This window comes from Drosophila melanogaster, chromosome X, assembly GCF_000001215.4.
Source record: "Drosophila melanogaster chromosome X".
Lineage (NCBI taxonomy): Eukaryota > Metazoa > Arthropoda > Insecta > Diptera > Drosophilidae > Drosophila > Drosophila melanogaster.
The window spans coordinates 1,277,885-1,291,370 of NC_004354.4; the positions used below are offsets into that span (position 1 = coordinate 1,277,885).

At 47.7% G+C, this 13,486-nt stretch overlaps 2 protein-coding genes across 8 annotated transcripts in view; one reads left to right on the top strand and one right to left on the bottom strand.

The window, feature by feature from the left end:
• The first annotated feature begins 9,405 nt into the window (after window positions 1–9,405).
• CG32812 (uncharacterized protein) lies at window positions 9,406–11,061 on the top strand. 2 transcript variants are annotated; one of them, NM_130543.4, is made up of 2 exons: window positions 9,406–10,050; window positions 10,108–11,061. In NM_130543.4, the coding sequence occupies exon 2, from the start codon at window positions 10,162–10,164 to the stop codon at window positions 10,837–10,839; it is 678 nt and encodes a 225-aa protein (NP_569899.3). In that variant the 5' UTR covers window positions 9,406–10,050; window positions 10,108–10,161; the 3' UTR covers window positions 10,840–11,061. The 2 variants fall into 2 exon arrangements, with proteins under 2 accessions (NP_569899.3, NP_001284770.1); NM_001297841.1 differs by lacking the exon at window positions 9,406–10,050 and having other exon boundaries at window positions 10,082–11,061.
• A 767-nt stretch (window positions 11,062–11,828) lies between these two features.
• Window positions 11,829–13,486, bottom strand: part of DAAM (Dishevelled Associated Activator of Morphogenesis) — a 32,650-nt gene continuing 30,992 nt past the window's right edge. For 3 of the 6 annotated variants that reach the window (NM_166875.3, NM_001272197.1, NM_130544.4), the window contains one exon: window positions 11,829–13,460. In NM_166875.3, coding sequence (NP_726723.2) covers window positions 12,562–13,460 — 899 coding nt within the window. In that variant the 3' untranslated portion in view covers window positions 11,829–12,561. The remainder of the gene's footprint in view (window positions 13,461–13,486) is intronic. The other 3 variants (NM_001297842.1, NM_166876.3, NM_001201593.2) reach the window with 1 other exon arrangement.

Genomic DNA, 13,486 nt, shown 5'->3' on the forward strand with positions numbered 1-13,486 from the left:
TATTTACGTATCTGCTCCCTGGACTCGTTGGGATCTAACAAAGTCAATCTAAAGATAATCACCAAAATGTATGTTCGTGGTGGTAGGATGTGGGGTAACCTCATAACCAGTTGAATAATAATAATGCATATATTTCACATGTACCGAATACAACGGGATAAGGAAGACAGATTGCTAGGTAGACTTTAAAATGGCTCGTATTTTTTCGGGACGCCCATCACTTACTTTATGGCTTTTCTCAGTTTGTCTCTGGCGACCCGCCCCCTTCATGACCTAAGCAAAAACTGCAATGGCGAATGACTTTGTGGCAATAATTAGACACTAACTGAAGTAATATCGCTACGGCAGAGAAGCGTGCGACGCAAAAGGCGAATTAGAAGTCAAATTTGCATACTGATCAATCGGCCGATCGATGCGATGCGATGGATTTCGGTTGGGGGGATCTCTGGGGGGAACTTAGGGTACGCGACTCATAATCTGATGAATGCACGCCGGGCGGGATGTCCAGAAGCGGAAATGCCGGATGAGCTAGGCAAGATCAGGGCCAGGACTTAATCAGCGGCCAGAAGCCATCGATCAGCCCTCGCATTGTCTTACGGCTTATGGCTCATAGCGCGCAATTCATGGCTAAGCATCCAGTCAGTTGATTTATCTATCGTGTAAGTGTCCAATGCCAAGCCCAAAGCTTGGCCAGAACACACACGGCGACAGTGGAAAGACAACAATGAGCCACTGAAAGGGGGTTTGGCCTGGGAGCTGCCGAAATATCTGACTGATCACCGATTGTCCAACGACGCTTGTCACCCCCCACTTGTTTACAGCGGGACTTGTTTACACCCAAGGAGAAGGGTTTCAGGGGTCGAAGATTTACGGCTCGGGTTTTTTTTTTGGTGGCTATGAGTTCATTCCGTTGGATCGATACTGGCTACTGAATTTCGTTTCTCGGTCTACTCTATCCAACCGTAGGTAGTCATATTTTTAGAAGAAGTTAACTCTGCATGCTGAAAGTTCTTATTAGATTGCTCGTCATAAGATTGGGTCTAATTGTTAATTAATTCACATTGCAGTAATGGAGTGGAGTGCATGTTTTTTTTTTCTTTTATTGAACTCCGCACGAGTTAGTGACACACACGAAATGTGGATCAGCTGGAAGACAACCTTCACATAATTGATTGCTAAGCTGTATTTCTTATCAAATCATATAGATTTGAGCTTTGAACGCAATAAAAATATAGTAACAATGAGGGAATATTTCTTATCAATTCAATGACGTAGAGCGGCAAATTATTCACTTGATATTTGGGTCGACCAATCTGAATTGCAATACCAATGGTTCAATCTGAGTTTCGGGATGCATTATTAATTCGTTGATTAGTTTGATAATGCCTATTTTGCGAAAGGGTGTCTTCTCTTCGGTCAGCAGATCTGGAACCTCTGAGTGGGCACACTGCTGGCTCTGTCTGTGTTTCGATATTCAAATCTTGGTCTTCCGCATGCCAGCCCCACCAGAAACATACACATACATATGCATATGCGTCTATTACCGGCGGTGCGAGCAGTGTGAAAATCGGAGATCAGTGCGACAGAGATTAACACGCTGAGGCGTAGCCTGTGGAGCCACTGCCGCAGTGGGTTAAATGACACGATCGATGGCCAACCTGTCCCCAAGTTCGAGCCACTAAGCTGTGCTTATTGAATAGTGCGACGTGGTAACATCTTAATGCCAAGCCATTCGGGTACATAAATCAAGCGGCTGTATGTCAGCGAAGATCGGAATAATCGGAATATATCATAATAGATACATTTTGTCTACTCCCGAGTAGCGTCGATTCACTGTGCATTGAAGATGCCGTGCCAGCACTGGCACAATGTGGCACAATGTTGACTGCGTGCATCCTCTCGGTACATGCCGCACTTTTTATGGCTCACGCAAGACCATAAAAAATACTTGGCCCAGTTGGAAGCAAGATTCCGAAATGGTGGTGGCGATCCAACGAGGCGTCAAAGGATACAATGTTGCTGGGAATAGATAGCGATTTGGGAAAAATATAGTTGAAAGTGATTGCAAAAGTAATAATGCCATACATTCGCTAATTCAATTGTGGAGCTTTATGTCCAAGTCTATATGTCTTTATTTATGCTGCTTGCCCCCACTAATGGTAAAACTAAACGTTTTGATATTTTCAAGTGTTTGGTGCCGCTTTCAACTGAGACTCCGAATACAGATGACTGTAAACCTTTCGTAGAGAGATCTTAGTATTCCCTACTTAATCAGTACATGAGAACGCTAGGCGAAGTAAACAAAGCACTAGTCATATAAAAGTGGTCACAGCTGGAAAGCAGCATATGACGAATTGGGGTGATATGGGTATGGGTATGGGCCACCTGACGATGGAATTGCGCAAACGATATCGAAGCTCTTCCTCGCTATCGGGAAATCCGCTGAGTCGCCATGTTAATGTCGTCGATTGGGCTTTCGTTCCTCGAAATCCGTTCTTCAAAGCTGCAGCTCGCGATGCACTATCGAATTCGAATTCAAATTGAAATTCCTCGCAATCGTTGCAGGCTTAGGGGTTTGGCGCAAGGAAAACACCATTGTCTGTGGGCAGCAGCACGAAAGCGAAAAACCTTCCGGTCCCTCCTTTTTCGCCTTTCCGACTCCGTGTGGGCCTCCAGTTTCCTGGGAAAGCGGATCAATAAAAGGGGGCGGCGACACGACAGCCAAGGGCGCCACTCTGCCAGCTAGTCCTTCAGTCAGTCAATTCGTCTGTTAACTGTTCCCAACCGCCACCCATGTCGCCCCTCATAAGCTCTAATTAGAGTTTAAGCGAGCGTAGAGCTGCAGACATTGAGAACTTTGATAACAGAAACCAAAACAAGTGGTAGGGCAGAATCGCCCAGATTATCGGGCTTGAATCGCTTTGAGCATGGAACCATTAAAAAAAGGTATTGGAGAAAAGATTACAATTAAGTAATATGAGTTTACATTATAAAATAACTGCACGCCGTTGTTCACCTATGTACATATGATCAAAAAATCCATTTAGTTTGAACTTCACTTAACTGTTGCACAGTGTCGCCATACCCTGTAGCACTGACAACAATGACAGTTGGCAACTGGTGACCCACTTTCGCGGTCAAGACTCGGCAGAGTCCCTCTACGGATGGCACTTCCATTTCCTCTCCCAGTGGAGACCACACCCGAAAGCTCTTGGAAACATACATACCTTGAAAGCGAAACTCGGCATTGTTTTGGATCCACTTCGTATCGATTGACGGCGCTCCCCACGCTCCGAAACCAAAAACTTGAAACCCTCGTTCCTCACGCCGAAAGGAACCCATGGAGCGAGGTCCTGCACGCAACACGAAAACTTTCTTTCACATTTTTTTGACGCCCGCTTTTACGATACGAAATTACGATTGTATAATAAAGCGGACGGCGGGAAGGAACACAGCGCCGTCGATGGAGACATTGCCGGAGCGCAAGTCCTGGGCTTCCTCGGGTGGTTGGTGGCTGAACCACAGTAGGGGAGCCTCATTCCGGGTCCGGGCCAAGTGGGCCGCCATTTTGTGTGCAGACTTGTGGCGCCAGTTTTATGTACTCGACGAGCAACACGCGTTCGCGGACAGGCGGACATTGGCCAACGGACAGGATATTTGGTATGCAGGATGAAGGCAGTGCTGCGCAGCCTAGAGCAGCGATTATGGGCTATGCCCACATATGTATGACTCGATTTTCGAAGTCACTTAGTAAAGAAGTACCATTTTGAATGATTTCATTAAAACTATGATTCCGTCTGAGCCATAGTATTCATAGATGGTACTGGTACTAGCGAATCTATTGAGTATATACTCGTAGTGTATTTTCCATAAAATCACCAAGTTGGCAACACTAATGTTGAATGTAAAGCTGAAAGCGGAGGACCTTAGACTGGGCACTGTGCGATTGCGGACTGTGGATGTGTGGCGACGCCGGCGTCAGCGGTGGACTAGGACATAAAGTCATTTATTGTGTGGGCCGTTGCTGACGCCCACTGGACAGCAACCTACAACCTACAACCACCACCCACCACCCAGCAATCGTCGCCAAGCGGGCGTGCGCTACGCAATTAGTTCAAACACTCGAAGGACACAGGTCACAGGTTTCCCCAATCATTTCCAGCGGATAGCCGTTGGCTTTTTAGTGAAGGCGGTGCCATGGGGGGTGGCACCGCATATTTGCGTATGAGATTTGGCCGCATGTGGTTAATGGCGTCAACAAACGGTCTCTAGAACACCGAGGCTCCATAACCCGGGCACCAACCCCATCCCGACTTTTCCCTTCTGACCCCGGAAGTATGGTGTCTGTGTTGCGTGGTCATAAGCCCAAAAGTGTCATGTGTAGATGCAATTGCGAAGGCATATGCAATTGGTGTGGCTACCACGATAGTTCCGTAAATCTATTCAGGTTGTTTAATTACAAAAAGGCAGGTTAAATGAAAAGGTTAGTGGGAAAGATGGTGCCCCATTAGCTGAGATGAAGGGACGATCAAGAGTGGGCAGAAGCTGGGAGCTCGAGACGCACGCTGTTTTTGCGCTAGTGGAATCTTTTGATATTGCCAGGGTAAGTGGAGCAGACGGGACAAAATCAACGCTGCTGCTAAGCACACCGAAGCTTGGAGTATTTCTCCGCTGATAAGGTATTGGGACCAGGGGCGACGCTTTCGGGGGCTGGGGCACTATTTGGTGAGCGGCCCCCGCGCAACGCCCTGCCTGATAGCGACCGCTGAGCGCTGGAATGTTCTCAATTGAAGTGAATCATATCCTCAACCTACAAGTGAACTCTGAATGGAATGGAATTGAAATGGAGATTACAATATTTCATTCATTCGGCCGTGTGTTGGTGTTTCTTTAATTTGGCAGGCTACTCGCTTGTTTATTTTCAGTCAGCTGATTTGGTCGAGATATCGAGTATCAACCCAGTAATCATACTTCAGTACTGACCTTGAACAAGACGACAGCTAATGTTCGTAATAGTAGTTTCCCCAATAATAGAGATCAATATACCCCATTGTACATGCAATGTACACAATGCAATTTCCTTTGGAATAAAACTGAAGGACTTTCGGCACGGATTTTCCCCAAGCGAAGATAGCGATCGCGCCCCCAAATAGAGCATGACTTAATGCGGCAATCTAATCGGGCTATTCGGGCGTTCAACCGCCACCCATCCGAACCCCTTTAGCCCTAGTGTCGCCTATCAATCAGTTAGACGATTGGCGGATGATAACCGGAGCCAGCTGGCCAATCCGCTGCTCCCGGTTCCGATCTGCGATTCGCGATTTCGTCGGCCCTCGGTTATAATTAGCAATTACAACTCGTTACCTGCGATCGATCCGTTCAGCTAGGTCTTTATCAGCCGCGGCGCTTGTAATTTATTGCCAATAGTCGCAGGCTTCAATTCGAATTCTTGAATTTATTAAATGCGTTAAGTAATTGTCGCTATTTTCGCGACATGATTTCACGATCGTCCGCTATCTGCGAGGGTGCTCGGCCATAGGCCAACCGAAATGTCGATGGGAGGGGCTTACTTCGGTGCCTGAGTGTGCAACACCATCTTTTGGAAGGGGTTGCGATGGTATAGTATGGCATGGGTATGGCATAGGGATTTCAAATAAAAAACAAAAGAAACACGCTTGGTAAAATAAAGCCCGAACTCGAAATTGACTAGGCATCGCTCGTAGTGGAGCTGAGTTTGGAAAAGCGATAAATACTCGATACTGCTAAGCTGATTAGAGTCTTTGGCCAAGTTTGCGTTCGTTTGTCCGCATTGAAATTGCAAATCCCAATCCCAAACCCAATAATTTATATGCAAATCAAATATATTTTTTGTGATTAAACCGTTTTGCTGTTTTCATTAACACCCTAGCACCATGGTCCCGGCCGAAGTCCCGCTGAGCAGCCAACTTGTCACCCGACCGGGCCATTGTCTTTCTTCAGCTGCGGTGATGTGCGTGAGTCGCTGGTCGTGAACGACGCCTCGTGAGGATTCGAATAAGGGCACTAGGCCCTTAGTAAAATGAAACGGGGAAAGGGGAAGAACCTTCAAATAGGACTGTTGACTAGTCAATTGATTTGTTTAATTGCGGTTCGGGTGAGTAATAAGTAGTTTATATTTCGAAAGATGCTGTTTAAATGTATCTTTTTTTGCGATACAAACGCGCTGGCTTGAGTCATAAAAATACATTGAAAACGAATGTTACGTATACGCCATGAAGTGCAACAGCGATTCTAGAACCTGTAGAAGCCATAAACTAATGACAGTGTGATGGATTGGAAATTGTATGCTTTTTGCTTTCCCATTCGGGCCGTGAGTCGTAAAACCCACTGAGTTTTTGGCACCGCTGTGGGCATCTCTAGCTGGCTGGCACTTTGGGCCTGTCCAAAAAGCCGCTCAGACGCTACGGCGGGCAGCTCTGCTTTTGATTAAGCTCATTTGCATTTGAATGGCAGTGCTGGACGGTGGTTTTATGTTACTACACAGGCGAGTGCCGGATGAGGGAGCGCTGGTAAGGTGAGGTGAGGTGCCTTTGAATTTCTAATAAGCCAAGTTATTTGCGCATGACTCAACGACAGTGCGTCGTCGATAAATCCATGATACTCAGCTCGAGTCGGTGGGTTAGTTGGGCAAATATTTATAGAAGCGCTCGCCCAAGTCGTCTATCTATTAAATTTACATCTGCGGTTGCCGTGGCCGTAGCCCCTGTCTAAGACAACTATTTTTAGCTGCTGAATATCCAGCCAATCAGTCTGCACTAACGATCGTAAGCATCTGCCGAGCAGCGAAAGCGATGATTCGCCTGAACGCAATCGCCTGACATTAACCGAACTCACGAGTCCACTAAAATGTGCACATTTGTCATGTCCAATGAAGGCCAGGCATTGCTTCTCATTCCAAACGGTGCGTTTATTATGGATGACGAAAACTTTCTGAAATATCCTTAAGCATCCGCTGGCGACTGAAGTTTGTATCTCGTAATCGAAATTTTCTATATGGTCGAATGTCCAGCAACGAGTTATAATGCCCTCGTCCAGAAAATTATAATTTCAACCAGAAACTCGTAGAGCAAACGAACGAGACATTACCGATTATTCGGTATAATCATGTCCGTTTGTCCATACGTCCTTCTGTCCGTAAAGGTTCACTGGTGCATTTATCATTTTCCTTTCAGTTCGGTGCGCTGCTCAAGTGAAGAATTTTCGCATCCCAAAAAGCAAAACGCTATCATTTCCAATTATTCGCAATTACTCTACTATTTCCATCCCTCTCTAAAGATCTATCTCCTTTTTTTTTTGGGCACATTGCTGCGGCTCCAGCGAGTCGCGCATTGTGGATGAATTAGTCAGGAAATTAATTAATCAAAACTAACGCAAACAGCAACAACTCAAAGGCAACAAAAGCGACGCAGCAGCGTAGCAGCGGGGCAGCGGAGGGGGCGAAGAACATAAACAGAATAAAGCGAATGTAAAAAAGCGTCGCTCTACAATTTGTTGCCTGTCATTTGCTTATTTTTGTGGCGCTACCGCCCCCACCTCCCACCACCCACCTCCCGCCTTCCTCGACCGCGGTCTCTGTCTCTATTCGTTGCTATTGTTTCACTTCTATCATGTCATTTGTTATTGCGGTAGGGCATTTGCTGGTTTACTAGCACTTCCCCCAAAAGCCCCAAATAATTTGAACCCTCTCCGCGAGACTTGTTTGCCGGCGGACAACCTTGAGAGGCGCTTAAAATGTTTTGATTATTGTATTATTATTGTTTCTGTTTTCGCCCTCAGATTTGGAGGCTTGGGTGGTGGAGCATAAACATGAGCAAGAGGCAACGTAATCTATCTTGCTCCTCTGGGACCTGGGGTAGGGTGCCCAGCCCCTGGGCCATTAGTTGTTTCGATCGCGAGTGTCAGGAGATTGAGCCTTCGGCCGCTGGGATTAAAAGAAATCCATGTTGCCGTGGTATTGCAAGGGCAACGCGAATGCGATCCATTTCATTTGAGGCAGTGCATCCAGATCCTTGGAAACTCAACGTCGCGCTGTCAGAGACGCCATATGGAAAGCGTCGTCCTTCAGGCATGCACTGCAACCCCCGCTCGGTAATCGAGTTCATTTAAATGCATTAAATGTGTCTCATTATGCCGCGGTTATGGCAACAGCAAGTCGAATTCAATCCATCCAATCCATCCAATTCAGCCTGACTCACTCGAATGGCGAACAGCGGGCCTCGGACATATGGCAGCAGTGGGCCGCAAAATGTTGAACAAACAAAACACTTTTTATGCATTTCGAGCGCCAAAGAAAGGAGAGCACTTCTGCAGACAGGCAGGGTGGAAATTATAGCGTCCAAAATGATGAGCAAGTTAAACGAGATATTGCGGTTAGTCGGGACACCAACCCGCGGATCGTCGTAAGCTGCAGTGAAGACTCCAACCACACTGGGAAGAGGACAACACAACTAGGACAAGAAGTACATACATATGTATCTACATACTTCTACTGTGGGGAGCTAAAGTTGCGACCCCCATTGTATTGTGAGTATTCGATACTGGCTAATGTTGTTGTTCTTGCTGGCTAGTGTGGCCAATTTATTATTGCATTTGGCAACTGGGCGGTGAAATTTCGTGCCCGCTTTGATCTTGACGCGTTTTTGACACTCGCCGAGCATTTCGTCGATTTTGCTCTGTGCCTCGGGGAGAGGAATCCGGCGGATGGGGCCAGCGGACAGCCGGCGGCATGTGGCCGCGCATTTTTCATTATTTCTTTTTTTCCTCTCGCATATACACGTATATGATTTTGTTTTCCCTCAAAACATTCAGACGAAAAACGCTTTTCATACACATTTCGGCGCATTACTCAGCTGCAAGTGGAATTGGCGGTCGTCAAATGTAACAGTTTTTCTGTACTCGTACGTATTTTTAGCTCCGGTTGGATCGCGCGATTCTATATGCAAAGCATATTCGTAATTTGTATGTTCAATCATAGCCGCAGAGGTCGGGGTAATTGCAATGGCTATAACTATGGCCATAGCTATTTGTATTTATTTGTCATCAAGCCCCAGGGGTTGTGAATGCGATCTGAATCAGCGTGGGTTACGTTGGTTCCACCGCGCAAAGCTCCAACTAACGAGTAGAATGCGAAATGGGCGTTGGGTCTCCTGCAGCTGAAACGTTGTGGTTCGTGTCCGAAATATCAGCTACGTTCGAACGAACAGTCCCTTCCTTCTTCAAGTCTCCACTAAGCATGTCTCCATTGGTTGTGGCGAGTGTCGAAGGTACGGCGTTTGTCATCCAGCCGATCCAGTCAACAATGCGACAAACATCGACTTCTAAAGCATTTGGGAGTAAGCAAGTTGAAAATTACTTTTGCATTTGGAGAAGTAGTGTCTGCTAGGCTTGTTAGCCGTCAAAGTCCTGCCTTGTCCGTTTAACGAACACTTTACCTTGCCCTCCAACCTTGCCAGCGGACAGGCACGCAACGAAAGCGGGCCAATTAGTTTGGTTGGACACCAGGGAGGGTTGGCGGAGTCTCGTCAACTGGCAGCTGGCCAAGGCGCACGCACTGTGGCGTCTCCGTCGCCCCTGGAGCGGGGCATCAGGTGACGTGGGCGGTTGGGGAGGGGTCGGAAGATATAGCACTTTTGTTATAGTGCGTCAGAGGCGACGACGACGATGGCGCGGAAGTAGCTGGCCACCGCCCTTGCCCCTCTCCTACTCGTATGCCAGCAACCTGTGGCCTTGACAGCGCCCGTTTTGATTTATGCGGCATTTTGCAAAAGTCAACAAATGAAAATGACACAGAAATAATGCCAAGAGAGCTGTTTTCCACTATTCCGATTTCTTTTGCCCCAAGGTCAGGCGCACAAATAGATGTCGGCAGTGCCACCCGCTGGACCTCCGCCATGGATACAGATTCCATATGTACTCCCTGCATCACAATGGCATGCTCCTTACCAATTAGAAGCAGTTTCAAGATATCACGGATTCGTTTAAAACAGCACTGGGATCAGAATTCCGATTGAGGTGAGTTATCTTCGTGTTTGCTGTTAGCAGTACGTCTTTTAACTTCAAAACGTTCAGAATACTTGTAAGTCCCGAAACGGAAACTCATCGAGTAATTGAAACCAAACCGGCATGGGCTCGGTAGGAAGTCGTCAGCTCAACCCCGTCCAACTGTGTGACCACCAGCAGGCCACAGGGCTGTCCGCAGAGCAGCTAGAGCAGCTGCACACGCGGTTCCGCAGCCTGGATCGCCACCAGCGCGGCTATTTGACGCCCACCGACTTGCTGCGCATTCCGCAGCTATCCCTCAACCCGCTTCACCGCCAGATCATCGACGGCTTCTTCCCCAGCCGTGACCCCAGCGCGCGTATCGGTTTCAAGCAGTTCGTGGACACTTGCTCCACCATTTTGGTGCCACAGTTTGGACGCGGTTCAGTGAGGCGGCGCGACGGGCGTGTTCAGAAGCTTCAACTCCTGTCCAAGATGTTTGACACGAGGCGCAGCGGCTGCATCACACGCTCCGACTTCCGCCAGATCATGCGCAGCATTGTCAATCTGGCCTGGAGTCAGCAACAGGATCAGGAACGTCAGGAGGGGCTTTCCGAGAACCGTTTGCCTGAGGTGGAGGCCGAGTTGCAACTTTTAGAGCATCAGGCCTTTGGCTTCTGCTGCGACCATATCTCATATGGGGAGTTCGAGAAGCGCCTGTTTAGTGTGGACGTCGACAGACGGCTGTCGATCGCCAAGTGGCTGGAGGACGATGACGAGGCCGATGCCGAGATGGTACTGCCAGTTGGCTCAGGCCCGTAAAGCACCACACGCCAAAACACTCACATGTTGTGTTTGTGTTTTCAATATACCATTCACTTCCATCCAGTGAGATAGGAATCAGGGAATCCTCCTTTATCGGTGTGGGTACTAGGAAAATTGTAGTCCAAATTGAGCAAATATAATTTAAGTCCTTACATTTAAGTTACAAAGGAATTAGGTCACAAAATCGTATGCGTTAAGTAAAAATATTATGAACCACCGAAGTGCTTTCACATTTGTACTTTTCGATGTTGCCTACTTTTCTGCGAGGGACATTTTTATACATCTGGCTGCACAATGCATACTTTTGGGCAGCAGACAGAAATCGTGGCCAGAATGGAAAATGTTGCCATTACCGTTCTCTAAATACCAGGCGAACAGAATCCATAGCATGTACCAGCTGGTAACACTTCCTAATCAGCTGATCCTTTTTCAAGATGGCTGCACCTTACGTTTTTCCAGTAAACTTATTCGACCAATAGGAAGCGATGGAGAAGATACCGTTAGTTTAGCTTAGAAGTAAACAAAAACAGCTGTTTTTTCACGCCTTTCCAGTTGTCAGCAGGCAAGTCAGCTTTCTTCCTACTGAAATTTCTGTTCGCCTAGTTATAAAGAACCTGACAATTCACATATTTATGACAAAATTTCCGAGTTGGCAACATTTTTCGCAGTAAAACTTGCGTCTTTACGAGCCCCAGACACCATGCGAACAGAATCCGAAGCAAGCTGCAGCTGGTAGCTCGAATTAAAGTGAAACAACTGATCGTCCTCTAAGATTGCTGCTCTTTCTATATTTCCATAACCGTTACTTCTGAACTGAGTGCAGACCAGTGATAGGCAACCGCGTTGTTTTTAATATCCACGTCACGATAGTCACGAAAATGTCTTGTTTTACTTGGGTGCGTGGCGAATCCTTCTGAGCGGAAATCCTTTGGCACGATTTGGCGACGGTGAGATATCAATTAAAAAAACAAGACGGAAACTAGCTTCGTTAATTTTCTTCACAATAAATGTTTATTATAATTTGTTAATAGTTAGGGTGTAATTTGCAATAGATAGCTTTCTCCGCAAATGGGGCGTGGTCTGTGCAAACTCCTAAAGCGCCTTAAAATATATGTAAGTTCAATACGGGTTCGACTCTGGATCTCGTGCTAAAAAAAAAATGAAGAAACAAACAATATATGTACCTTAATTTTGAACATGACTGTATGGCAGGCCGGCGAGCTCTTCTTCGAGCCCTTCGGCGATTCCATGTGCGGTGATTATGCTGCTGTGTTTGCTCGATTGCGCTAAGATAAGGATGCGTGAGCACCGTGAAATCGGCTTGATATATGTATGTGTAGATATAGAAGCATTTATGCCATATGGTTGGTTGGCCAAAAACAATTTTCAAGGTACGCTACACATGACGATCCGTGTTCGCTTCGCTGCGATTCGATTTCGATTCGTTCATAACATTTTTAGACTTTAAATTACAATTACATTTCGATTTTGTAAATAATTTGGTTTCACGCTTGCATTAGCCGAGCTTTACGTTTAGACTATGTGCTATATATGTATGTGTAGGTATACATAAATCGTAGTGTACGCGTACGGGTAGTATATAAATAATTACAAAAGAAGGTAGTGTCTTTACTATGTAAGAAAAAAAAATACTTTCACGCCATCTGGAAACATATACACCGGGGCCAGGTCCAGTTGATCGGTATCTCCACCCCGTTTTTACTGGCGCCTCACGGTCCGCTCGCGCTCACGCCCACTCTCCTCCCTTTGGAGGCTGCCGTGGCGGGGCGGCGAGGTGTGCCCAGTGGAGGATCCGCCGCCGTTAAGCACGCGCGCCTTGCGCGACCGCTTGAACTTGGCCATGTCCTCGCCAAACACGTCGCCGGTCCTCAGGGCCGAGATGAGATCGTCAAACTCGCCCTTGTTGTCGCCGCCCTTTGCCGGGGAGTCAGGATCCCCGTTGGAAGAGCCTGACTTGAGGCCCAGATTGCGAGCCACGCTGGTCATTAGGCCGGTCTTGTTCTTGCGCTCTATTGTGCGCTTTTTGAGCTCCGCCTCCTGCTTGGCACGCTTCTCCTCTTCCTCCTGTCGCCGACGGAAGCTCTCGTTGTCATGCCGCGCCTCCGCGAAGGCGGCGAGGAAGGAGTCAAAGATGCCAAAGAACTCGTCCGGCTGCAAAACCGAACCATCCTCGCCGAAGAGGCGTACAGCACGGTCAAAGCGCGTCTTCATGTCCTGGAACTTGTCCTCCAGCTCAGCGAAGCGCACTGACGCCTGGGCGTGGAACTCGCGCATTACGGGCAGAAAGCGGTCACCCTGTTGGGCCGGGCCCGAACTGCGGTGGAACTCGATTTCGCGCGCTACGTCTGCCAGACCAGTGCGCAGCATCTGAATGTCCTTGTCCATCTCGCCCAGCGACACCTTGGAGGCTTCGCGCACATGCGGGATATCGTCCTCCAACTTAAGAAGGTCCTTGAATTTGCGTTCAATCACCTGCACGAGGTAGTGTAGCAGGGTGGTGCCCTTGGCGGCACTGGACTTGGTGTCCGCCAGCCGGTTGAGTGACGCCAGTCGGAATCCCGATGCGTTGCCACGTGCCCCGCGGTTCATGTAGTTGCCTGGTGGGATAGAGGTAGTCTGGGTT

What these genes read in the sequence shown, in the direction of transcription:
- CG32812 (NM_130543.4), top strand. Translation starts at nt 10,162, where the DNA reads ATGGGCTCGGTAGGAAGTCGTCAGCTCAACCCCGTCCAACTGTGTGAC.